This window comes from Arachis hypogaea, chromosome 11 (assembly GCF_003086295.3).
Source record: "Arachis hypogaea cultivar Tifrunner chromosome 11, arahy.Tifrunner.gnm2.J5K5, whole genome shotgun sequence".
Classification (NCBI taxonomy): Eukaryota; Viridiplantae; Streptophyta; class Magnoliopsida; order Fabales; family Fabaceae; genus Arachis; species Arachis hypogaea.
The window spans coordinates 45,330,728-45,356,385 of NC_092046.1; the positions used below are offsets into that span (position 1 = coordinate 45,330,728).

The 25,658-nt window shown below is 34.4% G+C and overlaps 2 protein-coding genes across 8 annotated transcripts; both read left to right on the forward strand.

Annotated features, from left to right (window-relative positions):
• Positions 1-212: 212 nt before the first annotated feature.
• Positions 213-5,199, forward strand: LOC112720785 (probable polygalacturonase). Of its 7 annotated transcripts, none has more exons than XM_025771873.3 (12): positions 213-428; positions 909-1,140; positions 1,462-1,811; positions 2,101-2,418; positions 2,510-2,630; positions 2,721-2,895; positions 3,006-3,076; positions 3,192-3,533; positions 3,649-3,770; positions 3,880-4,001; positions 4,145-4,293; positions 4,486-4,892. In XM_025771873.3, exons 3-8 carry the CDS (start codon positions 1,707-1,709, stop codon positions 3,332-3,334), a joined length of 933 nt encoding a protein of 310 aa, XP_025627658.2. In that variant the 5' UTR covers positions 213-428; positions 909-1,140; positions 1,462-1,706; the 3' UTR covers positions 3,335-3,533; positions 3,649-3,770; positions 3,880-4,001; positions 4,145-4,293; positions 4,486-4,892. The 7 variants fall into 7 exon arrangements, with proteins under 7 accessions (XP_025627658.2, XP_072062905.1, XP_072062903.1 ...); XM_072206804.1 differs by having other exon boundaries at positions 234-428; positions 3,192-3,461; XM_072206802.1 differs by lacking the exons at positions 213-428; positions 4,486-4,892 and adding an exon at positions 4,950-5,199 and having other exon boundaries at positions 621-1,140.
• Positions 5,200-6,783: 1,584 nt separating this feature from the next.
• Positions 6,784-7,965, forward strand: LOC112720787 (ethylene-responsive transcription factor ERF038). The gene has a single exon (XM_025771874.3). It carries the CDS (start codon positions 6,889-6,891, stop codon positions 7,570-7,572), a length of 684 nt encoding a protein of 227 aa, XP_025627659.1. The 5' UTR covers positions 6,784-6,888; the 3' UTR covers positions 7,573-7,965.
• The last annotated feature ends 17,693 nt before the right edge of the window (positions 7,966-25,658 follow it).

A 25,658-nucleotide genomic window follows, 5' to 3' on the forward strand; every position in this document is an offset into this window, starting at 1 on the left:
TTGAATATATATTATGAGACCCCACTACTACATTTTGAGCATTTGGTAACATTTATTGCTTAACATTTATTAAAGTGTTAGTGATTATTATAAAATTATATATAAAGTAACATTTATAATGAAATGTTAGTAAATATATATAATTTTTTTAAAAACTTCAAAAATGTTACCTATTCCGATCGTGAAAATCAAAATCGGAGACTACCCTAACTGTTGGGACGGAAGAAAGATCAGGAAACCTGGTCCAAATCTCGTTCTCCTTCACACTCTTGCTCTCAATCTCACTGGCGCTCTCGATCGTGCTCCTCCTCTGCTTTGCACTCTCGCTCTCAATCAAACTGGTGCTCTCGATCGTGCTCCTCCGCTCCTTGAATCTCTCACTCGTTTCAACAAATTCTAAGGTTGGGTTTGTTATTCTCTGTTTTAAGGTGAGTCTAATGGAGGAGAAGAAGAACTACTTTTCGTATTCTTTCTTCTTTTACTGATTTTGATCCAAATTTGAATAATGCATATATAATTTTTCATCTCTGGTTCATCCTCTTATTTAGTAGTCAGGTTTTGAATTTAGTTTTTAATTAAGTTTTTTATTTTAATTTAGGTTTTGAATTTAGGTATGAAATGAGAAGAAGAAAAAGAAGCAGCTGAAATTTCTTGCTCCTTGGTCCTTGACTCCTTGTTGTTCCTTACTTACGTTTCTCATCTTTCCAATCCATAAAACCCTAAATTACTACCCAGAATCCCCTTTTCGTTTTCCTCAATCACATTCAAACCTTTAATCCCCAATCCATAAAACCCTAAATTACTAACCGTTTTCATTCCCATTTCCGATATTCCTACAAAACTCGCCTTCTCTCTGCTTTCTTTAATTCTCTCTGTAAGAATTCTCAAATTTCCCATTCTAATTTCAGGAAGAAAAAACTGAAGTAATTACTGGAAACTAAAGGAAAGAATTGGTACATCTGTGAAAAGAGCGACTACTGTGTTAACCGTCAGATGAAGCTACTCATCCATGTTGGATCTACTGCTCCTGCACCTGCTCCTACTTCCGGTGCTCCTCATTCTTTGTCGTCGTCGTCGTCATTTTACATTGCTGCAACTCTTGCCATTGCTGCCATTTTATTCGTCTAAGATTAGTTTGAGGTTCTTCGTCTTCGTTGCTTGTTATGAAAAGTAACAGTTTCAGATATATGTGCTTCTAGCTTTAATGTCACTGGTTTAACCTTACTTTTTTATTTATTTTTTATCTTAAATGAGATTTATTTTTTAATTATCATATATACTATATTATTTTATTATAATATATATTACAGATAAAATGAATCATCTTATTATTTTTTATATTTATTATAAAAAATAATAAACCATATGCAAAATGAGAAAATTGAATTAATCTATTCATTTTTTTGGGAATTAATATACAAAACTCCTTGTTTTGGTGTTTATTTATTTAATATTAAGCAGGTGTTTAGCATGTAATTAGCTAATTGAGAATCATGTCGAGGACCTGAGTGGAGCTTTAAGCAGGATAAAGCATTTGAGAATGCCTTGGGTACTTACCCTGAGGAAGATTGCTGCGGATGTAACTGGGAAGACTTTGGAAGAGGTTAAACAACACTATGAACTTCTGGTTGATGATGTCAACTTAATTGAATCTGGGCGTGTGACTCTACCGACTTATAATTCTACTTCAGAAGGCTCAACAAGCAATGCTAGTGATGAAGGAGCTGGCAAGAAGGGTGGCCAACCTTGGAATTCGAACGAGTCTAATAATGGATCTAAGGCTTCAAGATCATATCAGAAACGTCGTAAGGGTATTGCTTGGACAGAAGATGAACACACGTCAGTTTATTGTTTACTTAATTAATTATAATAACTAATTTAAGTAAATCAACAACACTTTGATTATTTCCAGTAGGTTTAATAACTAATTTGAGAAAAATAATTATTCGAAAAAATAATCTTGATTTTAGTCATAGAGATATGTCAACCCTATGATTTTCTTCCTTCTAGGTAATTTCATACTCTCAATCCCCTTTATTAATAATTATTTTGTTGAATTGTGAGAAATTCAATGAATCTGTAATTGATATATTGTTTTAGGTGGCACTGGTGTTGCTGCTGGCATTGAGCAATGAAGCAAGAGTTAATGGTTATGGTAGTTCTGAGCAATGTGAATATAGTCCAGAACTAGCTCCAAGACCACACAGTGTCTCAATTTTGGAGTTTGGTGCTATTGGGGATAGAAAGACACTGAATACCATTGCATTCCAGAATGCAATATTCTATCTCATGTCATTCGCCGATAAGGGCGGCACTCAGCTTTATGTACCGCCTGGACAATGGCTCACCGAAAGCTTCAACCTCACTAGCCATCTTACCCTCTTTCTAGAAAGAGGTGCTGTCATTATTGGATTTCAGGTATTTTTTCCCCTTTTGTGCTTCTTTGATTCTTCTATTTTCACTAACTTGTTAGAGATGACATGTTGCTATATGATTCATCTTTGTTTAGGATCCATTTCATTGGAAAGTTATTAATCTTTTACCTTCTTATGGACGAGGAATCAAAGCTCCCGCCGGAAGATACCTTAGCTTGATAAATGGATACATGTTAAATGATGTGGTCATTACAGGTTTTTGTTTAGGATCTTTGTTTTCTTCTCAATTAATTGGTCTGTTTCTTTTCTCACTTAAGCTCTCATATATCTATGTTACATAATCAGGCAACACTGGGACCATAGATGGTGTTGGATCGATTTGGTGGAGATCCTTTACTTCTCATTCCCTGAACTATAGCCGACCTCATCTAATCAAATTAGTCGCATCTAACTCGGTGGTAGTTTCAAATATCACATTCCTGAATACCCCTACATATGGCATCCACCCAGTTTATTGCAGGTAACATTTTATGCTCCTTCTAAAGCATTGAGTACATTGTTACTTATTTTGAAAGAAAATGGGTTACTGATCTGGTGTAATGTAATGTACTGTACTGTATTTTAATGCAGCAATGTACATATTCACAATATTTCAATATCAGCTCCTTCAGAATCCCCTTTCACTGTTGGCATAGTACCAGGTTTGAAACTTGTTATCATGCGTTATATTTTTACTATATTTTATCTCAAATTCCAAACTTTATTGAAGTCTTAATCAACTTGTTGTATAATGTATTTTTCTTTTTGTTTTTTCAGATTCTTCTGATAATGTTTGTATAGAAGATAGTACAATTAGCATGGGGTTTGATGCAATTGCACTCAAAAGTGGCTGGGATGAGTATGGCATTACCTATGGCAGGCCTACAAAAAATGTGCACATTAGAAGGGTGCATCTCTAATCTTCTTCCGGCTCTACTCTTGCGTTTGGTAGTGACATGTCTGGTGTCATTTTGAATGTCCTAGTGGAGCATGTTCATCTCTACAACTCAAAAACTGGCATTGTGTTCAGAACCACCAGGGGAAGAGGTGGTTACATCAAGGAGATAGTTATATCAGACATAGTTATATTAAAGAACATGACTGGGACAAGATTCTCAAGTAATCTAAAAGAGTGGCATGGATAAAATTTACATGGTTTTGTTTTGTTAGTATGTGTGCCAGCATGTAAATTCTGTGGTTTGTTTGATGGAGTTAATCTTTTCTTCGCCCGCAGCCTTTTGGACTTGGCTGGCTATGGAGTAGCTGTAGCCGTTTCCAAAGAATTTAAGGGTTCATTTCGTGGTCTCACATATAAATCTCCACTGCTTGATCTTATGATCAAAAGTGGGAGAAATGGTAATACTTATTTTTCAGTTAAATTAAGCTTTCTTTGTGTCGAGGACATACTTCAATTTTCATTTGTTTACATAACACATTCTTTCCTTGATCACTTGTGTCCTTTCAGGCAAAAACAATGGGAAAGGATACTACTTTTATGAAAAGGGTAGCAAGCCAAAACCCGATCTTTCAATATTACCAATTGTTGAAGAGTCGAGAAGACTTGCCAATATTATGCCTGGTGGAAAGGTGCTTTTCTTTTGAAAATTCTATATTGCAAGTGATTGTTTAATCATAAGCTTCCTCTCACTAGATTGAATCTATATCTTCTTGAATTTTCTCGTCGACATTAGCTTGTGTAGTGAAGCTGATAGCATTTATTCCTTTTACAGCCTATATTTATTACTGACCAAGAGATTGTAGAGATGATACTATTTCCAATAGTGAACGAGGCATGCCGTGTTTTAGATGAAGGAATGGTTATTCAAGCATCAGACCTCGACATTGCTTGTGTTCTTGGGATGAGCTTCCCTAGTTACAGGTGGGTTTATCCTTTCCTTTTTCTTTCCTCGTCTAAAATATTGAATGGCTAAAGCTAAGAAAAGGAATTTATAAAAGCATTGCAAAATCATTTGCTTCCATGTAATAATTTGTAAACTATTTGAACTCTTAAACCATCATTTATGTTACTGCCCCTTTTGTACTTATCTAGTCCAACATGTTTTATGATCAGCTTTTTGGTTGGGGCAAAGCATGTATATAACAGCCTAAAGAAATAGTCAGAATTATATGGTAACTTATATAAGCCATCAAGGTATCTGGAGGAAAGGGCAATTCAGGGCATTCCTTTGATAAGATTCTATATCTGTTATTTTCTATTTGAATTTCATGGAATTTAATATTTTCAATTTCCTTTGTATATGAGAAAAAAATGTTAAATTGACATAGTTACCTTAGGATATTTAGATAGTTAAAGTTGAAAAACCAAGATAACTAAGTCTTGCTTACTTTCTTGCATGTGACTGTTTACTTTCTTTGTACATGAAAAAAAATGTTAAATTTTCTTGGTGTAAGTGACTGCTTACTTTCTTGTAAAGTCTTGTAAATAGTAACTAATGAAATTCATGCTTTTCTTTTGCATATTATACTCTCTTCCAAGATTGTTTTGATTATTGGGTGTGTGCAGTGTATTTTCAGATGTATTTGATGAGAAAATTTTCAAGAATCTGAAAGTTGGCTCCCGAGCTAGAAAACACTTTACTTCATGGTCTGGTGTGGGTTAAATGTTACTAAAGATATTTTGTGCATTTAAATGTTACTAAAGATCCATTGTAATATTTTTTTTTTTGTTAACAAAAAAAATCTTTTGTAACATTTATTTGAGTATTACTATAGAATATCTATTGTAATATTTTTTAAAATGTTATTAGAAAGATTTATTGTGATATTTTTTAAGTGTTACATAAAATATCTATTGTAACATTTTTTAAGTGTTACAGAAAATATCTAAGGTAACATTTTTCTAAATGTTACAAAAATTATCTATGGTAACATTTTTCTAAATGTTACAAAAAATATCTATTGTAACATTTCTCTAAGTATTACCATGAATAGTCTATTGTAACATTTTTCATAATATTATTATAGAATATCTTTTGTAACATTTTTACTAAATGTTATTAAATCTTTAGAAAAATGTTAGTAAAATTATTTAGTAACATAAAGTATATTTAACATTTGTTAAAATATTACTAATATACATAGATAACATTTTAATATAATTTAGTAATATTTTTTAAATGTTAGTAAAAATTAATTATGTAGTAGTGCCTGAGGCCAATTTTTGTTTTGGATCCCCACTTTGATTTGGAGCTAAGGATAAATACACGGATATGGACAGTGTGACATCTAATCTATCATCAATTATATGATATGATGATCATACAAAGAAAAATGCCACTAATAATGTAAGACCCACTTGAAGATTAATATTGGACACTAATTAATCTAGCTGTTAAATGAATATGATCGAAATGACGTCACACCAAGAAAATGAATAAACAATATCGCTACAGGAATAGTACATTTAATTTGGATAATCAAGAGAAAGCTAGAGAGCTTAACAAAGTATTTTCTTAGCAATGTACACGAAAATTTAATTTGTACAAGAACGGACCAAATTTGAGGAAATTATTTATATAAAACAAATTTTTATGCCTTTTTGTATGGCCACTTTTACGTTTGGTAATTGTCATTACTCATACTTAATCCAAAGTTGTAGTAAATAGTGTTATTTGTGTCATTTTTCTTCTTTTTCATTTTTCTATTTGGATAATTCTTCGATCCACCGTATCACAAAAAAAAATCCTCTAAAGTGACAATGTTAGTAAAATAGTAAAGTGATATTTTAATCACTTTTGAATTTGTAACATTTATTATCCGTAAATTTTACTATCTTAACTCAATGGTGATTAATGTACTTTTTTTTCTAAAATGACAATACAACTTTAGAAGAATCGGATCTCTGCCTCACAAGGAGGAGAACAGATGATGACTCCGTTTAATGTAATTTGTGTATAGATTAGTCATTAGTGTGTATTGGACAAAATATTTATAAGAGAGAATGATAGTGAAAAAAATAGTATCAATATTTTATATAATATATTTTAGATCTGTAATTTAATTGGTCATAAAATATTTATACATTTTTAGAACAACTTGTTTGGTTATTTATACAACTTCAACCAACATTTTTCTCATTGTTTTCAAATGACACAATTTAAAAAGTCACTAACTTTTAAATCCAAAATTATGAAGTATTTGTCCTACTAAATTACCACGTTAAAATTATCCATAAGATTAATCTGGTTTATAAATGTCCAAACCGTGACGGCAGAAAGAAAGTGAGATAAAAGGAATACAATGCAAAGTGCACACAGAAGCATTTGTTTGTTTCTTTTCAGCCGGGCCCATTTCTTTAATTAATATGTGAAAGAATTATAAGTATAGTTCACAGCTCCACCCACCTCAACTTAATTCAAAGCTCTCGCTTACTCACCACATATATTTCCCCTTCACTCATTCCATCACACACACACACAATAATCTCTCTTCTCACTTTCCATTATTTCCTCCAATGGACATGGAAGAAACTGTCCCTTTAGAGAGCGAAACACAACCAACTACGTCCTTCTCTTTCCCCATTATACCCTCCACGTCCTCCTCTTCCTCCTCCTCCTCCAAGAAGAAGAAGAAGGTGGTTTTGAAGAGGAGCAATGATGGGAGGCACCCAACTTATAGAGGAGTACGAATGCGCCAATGGGGAAAGTGGGTATCTGAAATTCGGGAGCCTAGGAAGAAATCTAGGATTTGGCTTGGAACTTTCCCCACGGCTGAGATGGCGGCTCGAGCCCATGATGTGGCGGCTCTAACAATCAAGGGCAGCTCAACTTACCTCAATTTTCCTGAGCTAATAGCCGAATTGCCTCGTCCGGCTAGCAATTGTCCTAAAGACATTCAAGCAGCCGCAGCCAAAGCTGCCGTCATGAATTATCACCATGAAAGCCATGACATAGAATTAGAAGCCGAGTCCGAACTAAGCCAAGTAGAGTCTTCTTCAAGTCAAACTCAAATATCATCAACTTCTACTTCATCATTATTGAAGGGTGAGGATGACATGTTCATGAATCTCCCTGATCTATCATCAGACTTGAATCATAGTGCTGATGAGTTTCATTACCTCTCGGCTTGGGTCATAGCTGGAGCCGAAGCCGAACATCTAGACTCAGATTTCCGGCTTGAAGAACCGTTCTTATGGTAGCCTTATTAAGTTACCTAGTATGGACAATCTATGTTCCCTTTACATTTTGTTGATTGTGCTGCTTCTTTTTCCTCTTTTCCTTTCGTTCCTTTCACTTTTTTGGTGGTACTCTATCCACTACCTAGAACCTTGAAGCCCCCTAGCTATAGTATCTACTTTAATTTGGTCCATGGCATGTCATGCGTCATCGGTCATGGTATCATGGGGTGCCAAGTGCCAATTGCCAATTGCCAATTGCAAAGTTTATTTCCACCCACAAAATGGTCAAAATTTGTTACTATAGATTGATTGATGTGCCTCTTCACTTCGCTGTTTCCTTAATTCCACAACGTATAGTGGGGTTTTCATGCATGGATTTTGTAAATATTAGTCCTAATAAAAATATTGCACTCATCAATTGTGTTTGATACGGTAATTGAGTTGTCCATCATCGTCTTTTACATTTGGATCTCTTAATCTCCAGATCCTCATGTCTTAAATTATATCAAAATTAATGAAAAACAAGTGTCTTTTTTTTTTTATTTATTTTAAACATTATTGGTCAGAATTCCATTTAATTATGTATGAGGTTAGTTTGTGGAATAAGATTCTCAAATGGGTATTTCCTTTTACGGATTCCCAGTTGTTGTTTCTCCTGGCTTATTTAGAATAATAAAGTGTTGATGACCACGTTTTGTTGTGAGAATTCTTTAAAGTTCTAATACTAATGTTTGTCGTTATAAAATTATTATAGCACTATTTTTTAATTAAATTTACCAGCTTTATGCTTTTATCTTTGACTTAAAGCTGAAAGGAGAGGCATATCATAAGGTGATGATATATCATTATGAAAAAGTACAAGAGGCCAATTAGTGGTACAGCTAATTGTAATAAATTAAAGGAAAAGTATTGGTAGATAATGAAAATATTAAATAATGTGAACAGTAGATATATTAGATATTCAATTCATTATGTGTGCGGATAGTTATTCTAATATTAAGATTTAGATGGATAATTTGTAATGTAGTGTGTTCTACTTAAATTGGGCCAATTTTAGGGCCCGTTGTTCATATTGTTCAAGAAAGTCATTGATTACCTAGCATAATCCTAAATTAAAATAGTACTCAAAGAGTCACTCCTCTAATCGTAATTTGTCTTTCACTCTCATTCCTAGTTGAAAAAAACAACCACATAAACTCTTATCTCTCTTCATAGTCGCACGACGCGCTGTCCAGCCGCGGAGTCTCGCTCCACCTGTGCCGCTGACTAACAACGCCCATCCTCCTTCTGCCGCAACGCCTCCTACGCAAAAGCCGCACGCGTTTCAATGAAGAAGAAGGCTGCAAATCACGCCTCCTCCACGATGCGCACAAGATAACGTGCATTGTTCTAAAAATAAGATCAAACCGACTAGTTTGACCGGATTAATCGGAAACCAGTCATCTGGCTGGTTCGATTGACTCCCAGAACTGTCTTGAAAAAATTGGCCGAAAAAACGGTCAAACCAGTAATTAACCGACAAACCAAGCGAACCGGACGGGTTTTTAAAGGCTCCAATTTTTAATTTTCCTTAAAACGGCGTCGTTTTGATGCTGAAAAAAAAAACTAACCTAAAATGATGTTCCCCTCCCCTAACAAAGACACACACCACGTCTCCCTCTCTCAACCCTAATTTCCTCTTCCTCTAACTAATGAGAGAAGGCACTCTACCATCGTTACCACAAGCGATGCCAGTAGTGACCACCAACGGTTGCCACCGTCATGGATCGAAGCTTCTGTTGGCGGCATCGTCGTCTGAACTCTGAAGCCTTTGTCGTTGGTGTCGTCTGGTTGTCAGAAGCAGGGTCTGAAGTCTCTGTCGCCATTGTCGTCTAGTCAGTTCGAAACTTCTGTCGTCGGCCACCTCTATCCCGCCGAGCTTCTGTTCTGTCGCCGTGGACTCCAGGCCTCCTTTGCTCTCTGCCGTAGTGAATTCTTCGATTATTTTTGTCAATTAATTTTTTATTTTGTTAACTATATGAATTGCTTGTTGTAGTGAGTTAATCAGTTTTTTATTTCAATTAATTTTTTGTTAATTATATGAATTAATTATTCTGTAATATGGATTTTGGATTCTGAATTATATGAATTAATCATTCTGGATTTTAGATTTTGTTTTATGTAATTTGTAATTTGAATTTCTAGATTTTGAATTCAAATCCGCTTCTGAAACCATGGCAAATTCCTTACTCGATTCAATCAATCATGACATCTGCAGACATGTTTCTGCATTGATCTGCATATTCTTCCTTTTGTTAATCTCCCTATATGTTGTGTTCTCTCTGGTAGCATAAAGTCACTCTTGGTATATGGTGGAAATTTCTAGAATTAGGTCATTGTTGAGAATGTAGTTTAGAGAGTTTTTTTTTTATTTTTATTGGTACCATTTGTATCTAAATAATGGAAGAATCTTGTGTTAATTACAATGAATGTATTATTGCTATTAGTGCTTTTATTGAGCATCTTAATGATTCTAGTGTTAGTGCTTCTGGTTTCATTGTAGAAGAGAATTGTATTATGCATTAAGGAAAAATTGTATCTACTGTACTTATCTCTCTAACTTTTGATTTAGTGTTTTGAGTTCTTATAATTGTGCAGTTGTAATTTTGCCTGTGTTTAACTAGTGTATATTAGCTGACCAAACCTTATTAATAATTTTTTTAAGAAAACTACTAATGTCTAATCTTGAGGTGTAGCATCTTTTAGTCTCATGTTGAGGTGTAACTCTAAAATTAGTTTCATATTAAAGTTTTCTGATTTAGAAATTATTGAATTTAAATATTTAAAATTATATATTAAATTTTTAATAATTTTATTTAATATTTAATTAAATCAGTTGAACCTTGGTTGAATTCCGGTTGAACTACTGAACTAATGAACCAGTCGCCTCATCGATTCATTGACCGGTCCGGTTCTCGCAACCTTAACAGCGTGTGAGATCGTCACTGCTCGTGCCGCCGACCAACGACACCCCTCCTTTCTCTGCCATCAATTGCTGTAATGCCTCTTTTGCAAAGTCGCACCGCCACTCATGTTTCAACGAAGAAGAAGGCTACGGATCATGCCTTCTCCGCGACTCGCTTTTCTTCTTTGTCGTTTTCTTTTTTTTTTTTTTTTTTGGTTTTTCATAATTCTTTTTACTAGTTTTGGCAGTTTAATTTTTTTTTCTAAGTTTTAGATGTTTCTTTTTCTTATGTTTTGGATAATTTTTTTTATAATTTTAGATGTTTCTTTTTATAATTTTCCGATGTTGTTTTTCCAATAATTTGTTGGATGTCTTTTTTTTAGTTTTTGAAATTTTAAAAAGATTTTGAATATGTCATTTTTTTAGATTTTGAATGTTTTTTTTATATAAGTTTCAAATGTTTTTTTTGTTAGAAATTTTTAAAATAATTTTAAAATTTTTAAATAAATTTTACAATAACTTTAAATGTTTGTTATTGTTTATTGGTGATAATTTTTTTTTAAATTCAGAACTTTTTTTATTAAGTTTTGAATATTTTTATAATAATTTAAATTTATGTTTCCTCCACAAAAATAAAAAAAAATTACTAATTAACTACAATTAGCTACATTCCTAACTGATTACCTAAGATTGTAACATTATTATATAACACATAATAATATTGCCATCAATTACTCATTTGAATCTTTTTGGCCGCGTGTAATAATTCATTATTCATATTTATAGACCAAAGCTGAGATGTTCCACATGAAGCAGCATGAGATATATAGAGGAGAATATCTTTTTCCTTCTGACCCGAATAAAGACGCCACTGATATAAATAACTTTGCTAATACTTTAATAATGCACACATAAGGAATTTATATGCTTTCTTGTGAAATGGGTAACTTCTTCTATTAGTACTTCACCACCATCTGGCTTCATCATATCTACGTACATTTCTGTTTCAAGTATTAATTGCGGAAATAAATTGATATAAATATAGGATGTTTCTTTTTCACCTAATAATAATGATCATTATTAGCATCAAAAAATTAAAATTTACTGCCTTATAATAATAATAATAATAATAATAATAATAATAATAGCTATATAAAATAATTTAATTTTTATACATTATTAATATAAAAGAGTTATGAAAAATAACTATTTGAGTATTGTTATCTAAATAAAAATAATTAATTTTTAAACTCATAATTTAAAAAATATTTAAACACATGAATCTGATAAAATAGTCGTATGTAAAATTTTATATATTGTGGGTGTATTAAAAATAAATTTTAATTAAATATAGTCTTTTAATTTTTTAAATATATATTAACCGGAATATAATAATGTTTCAAGGGTTACTTGAAACGTTGATTTAGATCTGAATATGAGGTCCAAATTCCTTAATATGACCGCGTCCAATCTCTTTGGTACTGAGGTGCCGCCTATTCGAATTTCTCATGAAAAGATGGGGGCTGGTACCTGCAAGAGACTTTGATGCTTAAGTTAGCAAGGGCTTTAAGCAGGTTTTTAATAGATTAAAACGTGAATATACCTGAAGGGTGTCAGTGTATTTATAGTAGAATAGATAACCACTTTTATTGGAGTAGTTCCATCTATATTGATGGATAACCATTTTCTTTATCTTAGGAGTTTGTTAGGATCTATCTTTTAGGAAAGATAGAGATAGTTGGAGAGATTCAAGGAGGCAGTTACTTACTTAGATAAGCATAAGCTGTCCCTTTTTATTGTGTCCAACCTCTTTAAAGAGGTCGGGTATGTGGTAGAGGCCACTCTCTTAAGTGGGCATTTCATTTTTATTGGGTCTGCCTTTTGTGTTTTGGGTCAGGGTATCAACAGTGTCCCTGCTTGAATTCTGAGCTTTTCATACGTCAGGCTCGAGCATTTTGTGACTTTTGCTTGGACATAGTTTATTTCGACTTTGAGTCTTAGCAACTTTGTTAAGTTATTAGTTTCCTTTCCTAGTTCCGACTTCGAGTAGTCGGTCTTTATTAAGTTACTTTTACAGCTCATTTTTTATTCGATCTCATTGAGGTCTCTTTGTACGAGTTGTTTATATAACTTCTTACATTAATTTGTGCCTCTTTGCTTCATCTTGCCGACCATTCGAGGTCGGGCAATAATTTTCGCAATTTGTCGAGTTTAAATTAATGTGTTCTAAATAGAAAATGTTTGAAGAAAGAAATAGAAATTTTTTATTAAGAAATTTCTTTACAAATCTGTGTACTAGGGGATTGGGTACCCTTAACCCTCATGTTGGTGCCTCGTTAAAAAACCCTTATAGTCGGAAAAAAGAGTACACCAATACACGAAATTTGCTAATTAGCTATAGTACTTCTTTAGGTTACAAGCATGCCAAGACCTCGAGAGCTTCCGCCCTTAGAGGTCGGACACTTTGTAGTAACCTTTGTCTAGGACCTCAACTATTTTGTAAGGTCCCTTTCAATTAGCAGCCATCTTTCTTTCTCCTGATTTTTGTACTCCGATATCATTTCGGATCAGAATGAGGTCATTGGTGGTGAAGCTCCTCTTGATAACCTTTTGATTGTATCTTAGAGCCATTCTTTACTTTAGGGCTTCCTCCTTAATCCGAGCTCTTTTTTGGACTTTGAGGAGAAGATCGAATTCTTCTTTCTGTGCCTAAAAATTAGCTCTTTCGTTGTAGTATATGACTCTAGGTGATTCTTCCGCTACTTCTATGGGATCATGACTTTCTTCTCTTTTGTGTTGGTTGTGATGTGCTTTCTTCGTGGAAGCTATCCATCTTTATTAGTTTGCAAACAACATCAAATTCATTGGCAATGATGCAATTTGTGAGCAACCAATAAAAGATGTGCCATGAGGATTTCCAGTGTTATTCACTGCTATGTTGTAATTGATTTGTGAATATAATAAAGAAAAAACTGAATTCATCAGTCCATTGTCTGATTAAGTAGCATTCAAATTAGCTGATACTGTATTTTGTGGCATAAGATGGGAAGAAAGATTTCATTATTTTTATCAAAAATATTTTTCATACCTCCTTCAATTACTAATCAATATAGGACATTTTATTTATTTATTTTTCTTTATAAAACATGTGTATTTGGAACATGCAACTGCTCCATTACCATGAGTGAGTATCATGATTCTTTCCGAGGTTGTAAGTAGGCACGAACGTCGTTGTCCATCCTATTCCACGAGGAGATTGGGATCAGTCACGTTCTCTTTTCTCCATTTCTTTTTTTTTTTTTTTGATGATGGTGATGAATTTGCAACTTCCAATCCACCATGGTTGGTGTCTACGAGTGCATTATTCTCGTCTCTGCCGTTTATATATTTAATCCAATTTAACTGTAGAAGCAGAATCATCATCCCTATTTGATATCTTCTACCCATTGGGAGAAGTTTTTACAGAGTTTATAGTATCCATAGAAACTGTATTCCAACTTCTTTTTAATATGCTTGCATCATATTCATGTCGAGTGGTTGTTTGACCAGTTTGTTGATCATCCGCCATTATTAAGGGTTGAGCTCCAAGTCCCCGACAACGGCGCCAATGTTCCGACGGTTTTCTGAAACGTTGATTTGGGTCTGAACGTGAGATCCAGATCCCTTAATATGGCAGCGTCTGACCTCTTTGGTGCCGAGGTGCTGCCTGTTCGAGTTCCTCGTGAGGAGGTGGCAGGTGGTACCTGCAAGAGACTCCGATACTTAAGTTAGCAAGGGCTTTAAACAAGTTTTTAGTAGATTAGAACGTGAATATACTTGAGGGGTGTCAGTGTATTTATAGTAGATTAGATTAGGGATGGTAATACCACCCGAACCTGCGGGTACCCACCCCGCCCCTACCCCGCTCGGAGCGGGTAATTACCCGCCCCGGTGCGGGGCGGGTCTTGGGAGGGGGGGCGGGGTCGGGTTTAGGTAATACCCGCCCCTACCCGCCCCGCTATATATATAATATATATAATTTTAATATATAATATGTATAATATATGTAAAATAATTAGTAAATGATTAATAATATTGTATCATATTTAAATTTTTACTTTAATTTATGCTATGTATGTGATGATAGTTATATAAATTTTGAAATTTAATTTTATTTATTAAATTTTAATAATTATAGGGGCGGGTAGGGGCGGGATGGGTACCCGCAGGGGCGGATTAGGGTTCAACATTTTACTACCCGCGGGTAGAAGCGGGACGGGTTCCATGCGGGTTGTTGTACGGCGGGCGCGGGGTCGGGTAGAGCAAAATCTGCCCCTACCCGCCCCGTTGCCACCCCTAGATTAGATAACAACCTTTGTTGGAGTAGTTCTATCTTTATTGATGGATAACTGTTCCCTTTATTTTGGAAGTTTGTTAGGATCTATCTTTCCTAAAAGATAGAGATAGTTGGAGAGATTTGGGACAGTTACTTACTTAGATAAGCATAAACGGCCCCTTTTTATCGCGTCCGACCTCTTTAAAAAGGTTAGATATGCGGTAGAAACCATCTTTTTAGGAGGCCTTTCATCTTTGTTGGGCCTGCTTTTTATGTTTTGAGTCAAGACATAAACAAATAGTATTTTAAAAAAATTAGAAATCCCAAAATTGAACAAAAAGAAAAAATTAGAAAATGACATAAATATCAAGAATAAAATTCAACCTTAACGGTACAAAAAATATAAAGATTTTGGCATTTACATATTTGGCAACCCTTTGTATCTTACAATAATGTTATTTAATTTAGCACACTTGAAAAAAAGTAGCTATTTAGACATTAACTCCACCATTATGAGTTCAAATTGTTAATTACTGCATCATTATTTCTCACGTATGTACTCTATCCACCTTTAAATGTAAGAGATGTTTATAATACCATTTTTAATCTGAGTTTACATCTATATCATTAGTTCAGACCAATTGAGATATCACAACTTAAAACCAAACTCATGCCATTTAACGAGGTTAGATTAATTTAAAAGTTTGTTAAAATATTCTTTTAACGGACACATAATCATGAGGACAAAACAAACAACAATACAATCGATTATACAATCATCTATGCTACAATCATATTTAATGCAAAAATTATGCAATAATACCTATATTAAAATGTAATTCCAGTAAATTTGTAGGTATAACAAATTTACATGTTCATCCATTCATGCATCCATAAGTCACTTATATAAGTATGTAGCAAATTAAATCCATGGGTAAGAGAGATCACACGGTAGAACAAGTCTTGGGTTAGCAACAGTAGACATGAGGGGATATATATATATTGGAAAGTTTTCGAGTATACAATGGACCGGTATTTCAATAATTTTTAACCATTGATCTTAATTATATATATTATATATACTTTTTATAACTAAAATCAACGATTAAAAATCACTGAACCAGTATACCAGTAAACTTGAAAATTTTCCATATATATAATGATCCTCCTGTACAATTCATCCTTTGGCCCCACCCTCATATTGGCATCCTAAGCAGACAAGAGGTAGAAATTAATACATCAAAATAAAACAATACTTCAACATTAGACCTAAGATATTCTTTTCGTATATATTTATAGAGAATACAATAGATGTGTAGATTGTCCAACTCAAAAAAACAAAAAAATTAAAATTAGACAGGACTTTTATTTTTAGGATTTATTTTTTAGAAAAGTTACTAATACTCTAATAAATATTGAAAAAGAGATTATTTTTTATTTTTTATGGAATTTTTTAATCTGACAGGTAGAATTCGAACTCCTAACACTTACTTAAACGGATTAATGAGCCAACTACTAAATCAATTCAACTTGGTTAAAAAAAGAGATTATTTTACCTGACTTAGTTTGTAATTAAATGTTTTTTCTTTGGGCTTTAGCCCCAATCCAATAAAAAACAACCTTTTATATTCTCTCTAATCAAGCCACCAATAAACAATAATTGTGTCATGATGAACCATTGCGAAGGAATACCGCTTTATGGTATCAACCTGGCAAGGACACTCCTAACTCGGGCCTAGGGATGTCCATATCTTTCTTAGGGTCCTCTTGTTAAAATTCGATGGATGATAAATGATGTCAGAAGAAAGGTCCTCATCTCTAGAATCAGAACATGTATCGAGGCAGATATAGGCTCTAGAGCTGAGCTGGCTGAGCAATTAGGGTAACTACAGGAACCGGAGCAAATATTGGGTCGGGTGTGAAGACTGGAGAGTGTGCCAAATGCATCTTGAAGCTATCAAAAGGATGTGATAGATCAAAATCGGGGTGATGTAAAGAAGAGAGTTCGAATGACAACCGAAAAACATTTACATACGCAAAAGCCAAAGGTGCTGCAATAAAAACGCTCTCTGCCACAGGATCTATAGGTACCACTTGTACGTGGTCATTGAACAATGAAGGACGTCCGTGAAGATGATGATCATACCCATTTGAACCAACACAGATAGCGAGAAGAACACAACAATATAATGTAGGGGTGAGTAGTTCACCTCTTAGTAGGGAAAAAGGACAAAAAAAATATAGCCACCTGTTAGATAGGTTAATTACAAGATTCATAATGCTAATCAATAATGGTAATCCTCTGCTAAATAAAGATTTAGTTACCCCTCTATGATATATTTAATAATTATTAGATGAAGTAAATTGTGTTATTATTATTAATACTTACTCATTATTTAACATGAATTTTGATAACTTAACTATTTAATTATAGTAAAACTCTTTTTTTTTACAAATAACAAAACTGACTAGAGAAGTCCCTTTCTATAAATTTTTGTTTTTTTTCCAAATTAAACAGTCTATTTATTAAGTAATTCAAAAAAAAAAAAATTTAAAATCCAAAAATAATAAATAAAAAATTCAAAAAACGATTCTTCATAGAGTTATAGTCAAACTGCAGAAGTTTTTTTTGGAAGAAATAGAGTGAATACACAATCCGACTTCTAACAAATATTTTAAAGGGACAACGAAATTCTTAAAAAATTCATTTTTCGTGTCCTGATCTTTAATTTACGAGACTGATTAATCCTGTATTAATGATAAAAAACATTGACATAGAGGACTAATCAGTCTCATAAAAGTAAAAATTAGAGATTCAAAAAGAATATTTTTTTTGTTGAAGATTTTGTTATTTTTCAAAATAATTATCAGAAATAGTTTAGAAATTTTTTTTTAAAATAATATTTTTTATTGAACAGTAACATAGTTAATTAAATAGAATGCGAGCCAATTTAATATAGACCCATTTTGAAAATTTGAGCATGGATTTACTTGGTTTTTTCAAATGTTGAGAGTGCAGAACATACATGTTTTGAGAAGGAAGAAAAAGTGCAGGCATTGTGAGTTTGTGACACACTGAATGGTGAAACATTTGATGGCACAAAAATAGAACTTCTTCTAAGTCAGTACTATTCAAATATGTCCTCATCATGATGTTCTACATGACAATATTAGATGAAGACAAACAATTTTCAATTAAAAAAAAAAAACTATGCAGTTTGGCTTCAATGGAAGAATCGTCTTTTGTTTTGTTTTGTTTTTTTTTTATTTATTCTTTTTTGTTTTTTTGAAACTAATTAATAAATGGGAAATTTTAAAAACTAAAATTTATAAAATAAAATTTTTCTGACAACTCTTTAATTTACAAAGAAAAATTTTACTACGATTAATTGATTATCAAAATTCAAATTAAATTAGAAGACAGTGTTAATTATAATGACACAATTTATTTCATCCAATAGTTATTAAATATATCATAAAAGATAATTAATACTTTATTTTAAGAGATGGTTAGATAGAATTTACCATCAATAATAATATAATAATCATCGAGTGAGTGTAACTTCCTAACTATCAAAGCTTATGCTTCCGGCTGCGCTACTCTAATAGCTTTGGTGTTACGACGACTCTGAAAGTATTTAATACTAAAATATGAGCCTGTTTAAAACTTTAAACTGTATAACCGCTCCAAAATACTTTTTGATAGGTATCATACATCCATAAATACAATACAACTTACAAAACTCACAAAGAATATATATATATATATATATATATATATATATATATATATATATATATATATATATATATATAATTTTACAAGCATTAACTAATACAATTCCTATCCCTCTTACAGAATGTATAAAGATAATGGCGAGGGAACAATAATTAATAATTAAAGCAATACAAAACATCACGACAACAACAACTAGGTAAACTCTTCGTGACTTCTGCATCCATATCCTGAAAAGGAAAATTTGTAGGGGGGGTGAGAACATCATCCTCGAAAAGGTTCTCAGTAGAGAGTTTTTGATAATTATTATAATAGGATACGTGAAGGTAAAACCGTTACAGTGATTAATAACCGTCTTATGCATCTTTTCAGAACCAAAGGTTTAATATCAAAATCTAAAATCCTCTCTGAAAGAGAAAGCTGTTAATTCCTCAATAAAATAAACCAAAAGCCTTTATAAAAGTTTTCCTTACACAGTATCAATGACCAAGCTATTCCAAGCATAGGTTCATTAAGTCTATGCTGAACCAGTTTAGTTTTTCATACTTTTCTAAACTAGAAACACAAAACCAAACACAAGTTTTTTCATGAATAAAATTATTTAAATGCCCAAATTAGATTCCAGAAAGTTAGAATGAGAATTTGGGAATTTAAATATGATTTTTGGACTCAGTAGGTCTTTCTGAGTCAGAAAATGTGTTTTCTACGAAAAATCGTGAACCGACAGTTAAACCGGTTGAACCGGTTCAAGTCTGCCCGCTACTGTGCGAAAAAAAAAGAGAAAACAGTCAAAAACTATAGAAAAATATTAGGAATGAAAAATCGGGCATTAGTGTTAAAGGTTTGGCCCAAAGTTGGGTCGAACGAGCTAAAAACGCTAACGGGTTGGACCGGGCCCAAGTTGGGCCCAAGTCCAACATATATAAAGGTTCATTAATGAACCCTTCACTCCATAAACACACACACACTCAGCAGAGAAGAAGAAGAGGGAAAGGAGAAGAGAGAAGAGCACTATTCACTTCTCCATTTAATCCGCGATATCTCGAGCTACGGTGCTCCGATTCGCGTGCCGTCACCGGTTATGCGAAGCTCTCGCCGAGCCCGTCGTTTCTATCTAATCTTTGTGGTAAGTCCCTCGAGTTTTCCTTTCCAGTTTTCGTGCCCTTGTTCATTTCGAGTTTTAGGATTTGGTTTTGAGGGAAATCTTGTGTCTTGGGTGTTTTAGGTACACTCTAGCACTTGATTGTTGGTGGTTTTGGCTTTCAAAACTGTTGAACAAGGTAAAAGCTCTTGAAAACCCTTGTGGGATCATGTTTATGTTGAGCCCTAGCTTGATTAGTGATGTTTGGTGTGTATATAGCTTGTTTGTTGTGAGTTTGGAAGCTTTTGGAGCTTATTGGTGCTTGTTGGAGTCATATTGGAAGCTTGCTTGTGGTTGGAAGCTCAACTTGTGCTCTTTGGGGTTTTGGTCCATATTGGAAATTGACCAAGGTATGGTTTCGGTTTCCTCTATGTAGTATATAATATTCATGGATACTTAGACTAGTGACCCATAGGATAGGAATGAATTATAATGGTTGTTGAGGTGTTGAGTGTTGATGTATGATGAATACTATTGATATGTTGAGAATGAATGATTGTATATGGTTGTGATGTGTGAAGATAACTTGTATGGAGATGATGATGTTATGGAGTTTTGAAATGAGGAATGTGTAAATTTGATAATGATTGTTGGTATTTAAGGATTATGATGCTTGATGTTGGGTATGTGATTTATTATTGTTGATATGGTTGATGATTGATAATGATTAGTGATCTTGTGGTATATTGAAGGTGAGTGTTGAGCTTGTTAATAAATGATGTGAATTATGATGAGTTGATAAATCATGAATGTTGAAATTGGTAAAGGTGGCGTGAGAAATTGAAATTGAAAGCATATGGGATTGATTTTGATGTTCGGTAATGATTGAATTAGGATTGAAGAAAGTGTTGGTGGAGGATTGATTTTGGTATCACATGATTGAGATTTGATGGTTGGGAATGGTATAAAATGATATAAAGGGTAGGTTATGATAGAAAGTAGAGTTTGAAGTGGTTTTGGTTTGGTTTGGTTGGAAATGTTGGTAATGTTGAGGTTTTGAGACTTTTGTAAAAAGTGGGTTTATGGTGAACTTTGTTTGATCATAACTTTTGCCTCAGCTTTCAAAATTGATTGGAATTTATTTCAAATTAAAGCTTATTGAAAACCCTTTTATTTGATATAAAGTTTGTAAAATTTAGAATTTTGTAGAGGGAGTTATGATCATTCAAAGTTGGTGTTAAAAATCTGAAATTTTGCAAAGTTGCAGAATTTTATGATTTCTGATATGTGCGCACGCACAATCCTGTGAAAATCTCAATCTGTGCGAGCACATAGCCTTGTCCGTACGCACAGGCAGAAAAGGGCTCTCTGCTTGCAGCGTTAGCACAGTTTGTGCGCGTACACATCAATGAAGAATTGCGACCTGTGCGTACGCACAGCAGCCCTGTGCGCACGCACAAGTTGGGAAGGGTCGTCTGTTGGGGGTGCTAGCACAGGTGGTGCGAGTGAACAGACAGTATGAATTTTGGTACCTGTGCATATGCATAGGTTTTGAAACTTCCTGGGCGTGTGCACACACACTCCTGTGCGTACGCACACGCCTTGTTTCACAAATTTAATTTTAGTTTTCAACTATTTCACCTTCCCAACAAGGTTGTAAGCTTCTAAAACACCATTTTAAGGCTCTTGGGCCTAGTTTTGGATATTTCAACATGGGATAGAGCCTAAGGATTTTGATTTGGTATTATTTCAAAAAGTTAGAGAACGGAGGCTTAGGTTTCTGGTGTATTGAGGATGAGTTTGGTTGAGAGAGAAGGAAGACTAATGAACTTGATGATTACGGTCAACGAATTGAGAAACTGATGGACTAATGAGCTTGGAATGAAAATCATGAATTGATGATGGTTGTGAGGAGTTGAGGACTCAAGATGGGATGAGGACACTTGATGAATGTTGAAAGTGTGCTAGGCACTATATCCTTGGAATGATAATTATTGAAAGAGAGTATGCCAGGCACTATATCCTTGGAGTGTTGAGGGTTGATAATTGGAAGTGATTTGAGATGAGAAATGATGATGATTTGATGTTGATGAAATTGTGGATGTGGATAGTGAGCCACGCACTATTTCCTTGGAATGATAGTGTGCCAGGCACTATATCCTTGAAATGATTTGTGATGAGTTATGTGTAATTGTTGTTTTCCTTTTCTACCGTAAGAGTGGACCATGCACTATATCCTCGGAACGGTAGTGTGCCAAGCACTATATCCTCAGAACAAGAGCGGGCCAGGCGCTATATCCTCGGAAGTGGCAGAAAGGCGACATCCGAAAGGATGTGTCGGGTTGGCATTTATAGACCGACAAGTGATATCACGAGCCAATAGGATAGACATTCATCATAAGCGTTTCCTATGTGCTTGTTTGCTTTGATTACTTGAGCCTGCCTAATTGTATAATATGCCTACTTGCTTCTTGAATTACTTGTTATATATTTGAATATTACTTGTGTTTTCCTTGCTTGTATTATCTGTGTTTGTCTGGTGCTGAGGATGGTAAGTAGGCGGTGGCAATAGGATCACAGGGTAGATCGGTTGGTGAAGGCTGTGGGACAGCGGTGTTGGTTAAAATAGAAATTCCTTAAGATAGATTACTCGATTTATTTATGTTAAGGTTTATATAACTATGCTTATCTGTTTTAGTATGCTTTAAGATTGAATCTCGTGATGGATATGGAGCTTAGGATTGCCTTTGGTGTCCCGGGGTCTTATATCCTACATCACTGGGCACTGTTACCGTACAGAGAACCTCCAGTTCTCATACCACATTTATGTTGTGTTTTTCAGATGCAGGTTGCAACCCACCACGGTGAGGTGTCTGGTTGGTGATAGAAGCGGAGGATCCGGATGTCTCTTTTTGAGTATTTTTGACTTATTTTGTATATGTCTCTCACTTTTGTATTTTGCCTTGCCTAGAGGCTTGTGTATTGAGAGAACAAAACTTGAATAAGCTGTTTTTACTGTCTGATTCGGTATATCTGTATATGGCTAGCCGGCTTAAACTCCGCAAGCCGTGGCTAGTTTCTTATGATATTATATACTTATCTTTTGTTACACTGTATCTGTTTCTTGTGTTTTAAGTTAGAAGCTTTGTTAGTACGTTTTGCACTTTTCAAATCTAAACCTTGAGCTATATCCTTCATCGGGATTCTTGATTATATTATTCTTTCTATATAAATATTATGTATGAGCTTAGAACTGTCGTAATCTCTGATTAATCTTTGCTTTACGATGCGAGGTAAAGCTTAGGCTAATTAGGGTGTTACACATCTCATAATCAACCACGGCCCTAGACCCAAACAATCCAAACAGCAGCCAATCCTCCACAATCCAACAGAGTTTCAGTCGCAAACACACGTAAGAAAGCTCAAGCACAAACAAGCAGTTACGTCAAGTAGAACAGTTAACAGTTAAACACAATTAATCACATAGGCAAACCAAGTACAATATGCACACCCACACAATGTCACATAGATGCATATGATGAATGCCTGTCCTAGTGGCTGATGAGTCTCATCTGTCGGTTATAAAGCCAGCCCGACAAGTCCTGGTAGCTAACCATTGGACTGTCCCTCTGTCGTGCATCCCCAACTCGAGTTATTCACAATCATAATCATAATCACACAACACCTACACAGGTGTTTATCCACGGGGGCGAGCTCATCCGGAACTTTCACAGTGTCCGGCCACACTTGCGACATAGGGTCAGCAGAGTATCGAGTCTCAACCTGGAGCACGTAGTGGCTAGCCACTGCTTCTACCCACGAAAACTCGTATCTCAGATAATTGGAAGTGCAACAATCATTTTATCAACTCAATAATCATCCATATTCATACTCAGCCATCCGGCTCATACCATATTCCACAATCAGCCATAATTCATTATCATATACAACCATTCCATCTCATAACATATTACACAATCAGTCATAATTCATTATCATATACAGCCATTCTGGCTCATAACATAATAGCACTTCCACCATCCAACATCATAAAACTTATATCATCATTCAAGCCACAAATCACTTTTTCTCAATTTACTTTACTCTGAAATCAAAAATAAATTCTTTTCAGCCTTGGCTTTACAATTCCCATTCCTCAAATCATTTCAGGCTCATACGCCACTTTTACTCAAAGTAGGTTCCTTTTTCAAAACAAAGCCACACTCGGTATCCTCTTTCCAAAACTTCCAAAACAATGGCAAATTAAAGATTTCTTCTGAAATATTCAAAATCATCCATCCAAAAATGGGATTTTGTAACAAAAGTTCCTTGGCAGAGTCTCAAGTCTTTAGGGCAGAATAACATAATTTATTTCCTCAAATTCGTTAAAAATCTGTAAAACCTTAATTTTCTTGATTTGAATAAATAAAAATAAGAATAGAATTTAAGTCAAACCAAGTCGTGAAATCAGTTACTCCAACCACATTTTCAAAATTCTTTCTTTTACTTAAACTAAAACTAATTTCAATCCCATGCTAAAAATCTGAAACGTTTCCAACGGCTCGGAAATCACTTTAGTTTTTTTAAACCAGAACTTTAAAGGATACTTTAAACTTTTCCCAAAACGTCGTAAAAATAAGGTTTATCAATCAAGATTCAAATTCTTTCAAAACCACTGAAATTCTTCCAATTGAACTCCTCAAGTTAATTTCAAAGACATAAACCTTTTCACCTTTAAAACAACTTAAGACACAAGCTCCTTCTAAATGTCTTGCACCCAAAGGTAAAATACTTTTCTTAAGAAATAAATTAAAGTTGAATCATAGTTCTCTTTTCAATAATTCATTTCGAAACACAATTCTTCACCTTTGTAAATAGTTCAAGTAAAATAGTACAAGTCTTAGACTCATAACTCTCTAAATAACATTTCGAATAAAATCTTGGATTTTCGTAGAAATTTCGGCAGCACCCCCTCTAAAACATGGACTCTGCCACCCTTTCTGAGTCCCATCCAAACCATTCCACAACCCTCTTTAAAGGGTTCAAAACTAAATCAGCTCAAAATCCAACTGAATCCAAATGTGCATTCCATTTTCATATTTAGAGAAAACCAAATCAAACTCAAATCAATTTCCAACGGATTAAACTTGATTTCAAAGCTTTAAAGAGGCGACTATAAAGAAACACTTTAAAACCGTCCGTTTCACAAAACCAAATGATAATCAAATCAACCAAGCCTTCATATTCATCCAAGACAACCAACATTACATAAGACTTATACAATCACCCAAGAATATATTTTTACCACATAATATCCATATATAATAATTCCAGTTTATAAAATATGCTTTTCTGAAAAGGCCCCTACCTCGTCTCGTCGAAACCATAACCTAAACGCCTCACAGAGTTCCTTTTGCCTTAACCCGCATTGACGGCAACCAAAACCTCGGCTCCGTTTGCTCTTTCAAAAGCAGAAACAGCTTCAAACGTGACAAGAAAACTCAGATTTTAACTCCTAAAATCATTAACATTGCAAATACTTTATTACACAGAATAGAACACTAACGCAGGACTTTTGAAACAGAAATACTTACTGAACTAGCGAAACAAAGCAGTTGCAGGCTCTGAACCAGTGGGGCAGCGGCCCCGGCAGCCACCTCAAGCGGCAGCGGCGAGCGAACTTCGGCGATGGTGATTGAAACCCACATACAGAGACGATAAAGTTTCCAAAATCTTAAACGAATGAAAACCAAACTCAAAAACCCCTACCGGCAGAGTTTACCGGTTACGGCAGTGGGGTTTCGGGTGGCAGAAGCGGCCAGAAGCTTCGGCGGTGGTTTCAGCAGCCACAACAACTTCCCCATTGACCATACCCAGAAAACCACAACCACTGCAGCAGCTAGGAGGCCGGCGGCCATGGCGGCAGCTTTTGACGGCAGCGGCAGCAAGGGTGGCAGAACAACCCACCACCATCGTGTCTCACCTTCTCTGCAAGCTCCCTCGCACACGTTCTTCCTCTGTTTGCGCCTCC

Coding starts and splice junctions, on each gene's coding strand:
- LOC112720785 (XM_072206799.1), top strand. CDS start 1,707: ATGCTAGTGATGAAGGAGCTGGCAAGAAGGGTGGCCAACCTTGGAATT. Junction 2,631..2,720: donor AAATGATGTGGTCATTACAG/GTTTTTGTTTAG, acceptor TTACATAATCAG/GCAACACTGGGACCATAGAT. Junction 3,077..3,191: donor CACTGTTGGCATAGTACCAG/GTTTGAAACTTG, acceptor TTGTTTTTTCAG/ATTCTTCTGATAATGTTTGT.
- LOC112720787 (XM_025771874.3), top strand. CDS start 6,889: ATGGACATGGAAGAAACTGTCCCTTTAGAGAGCGAAACACAACCAACT.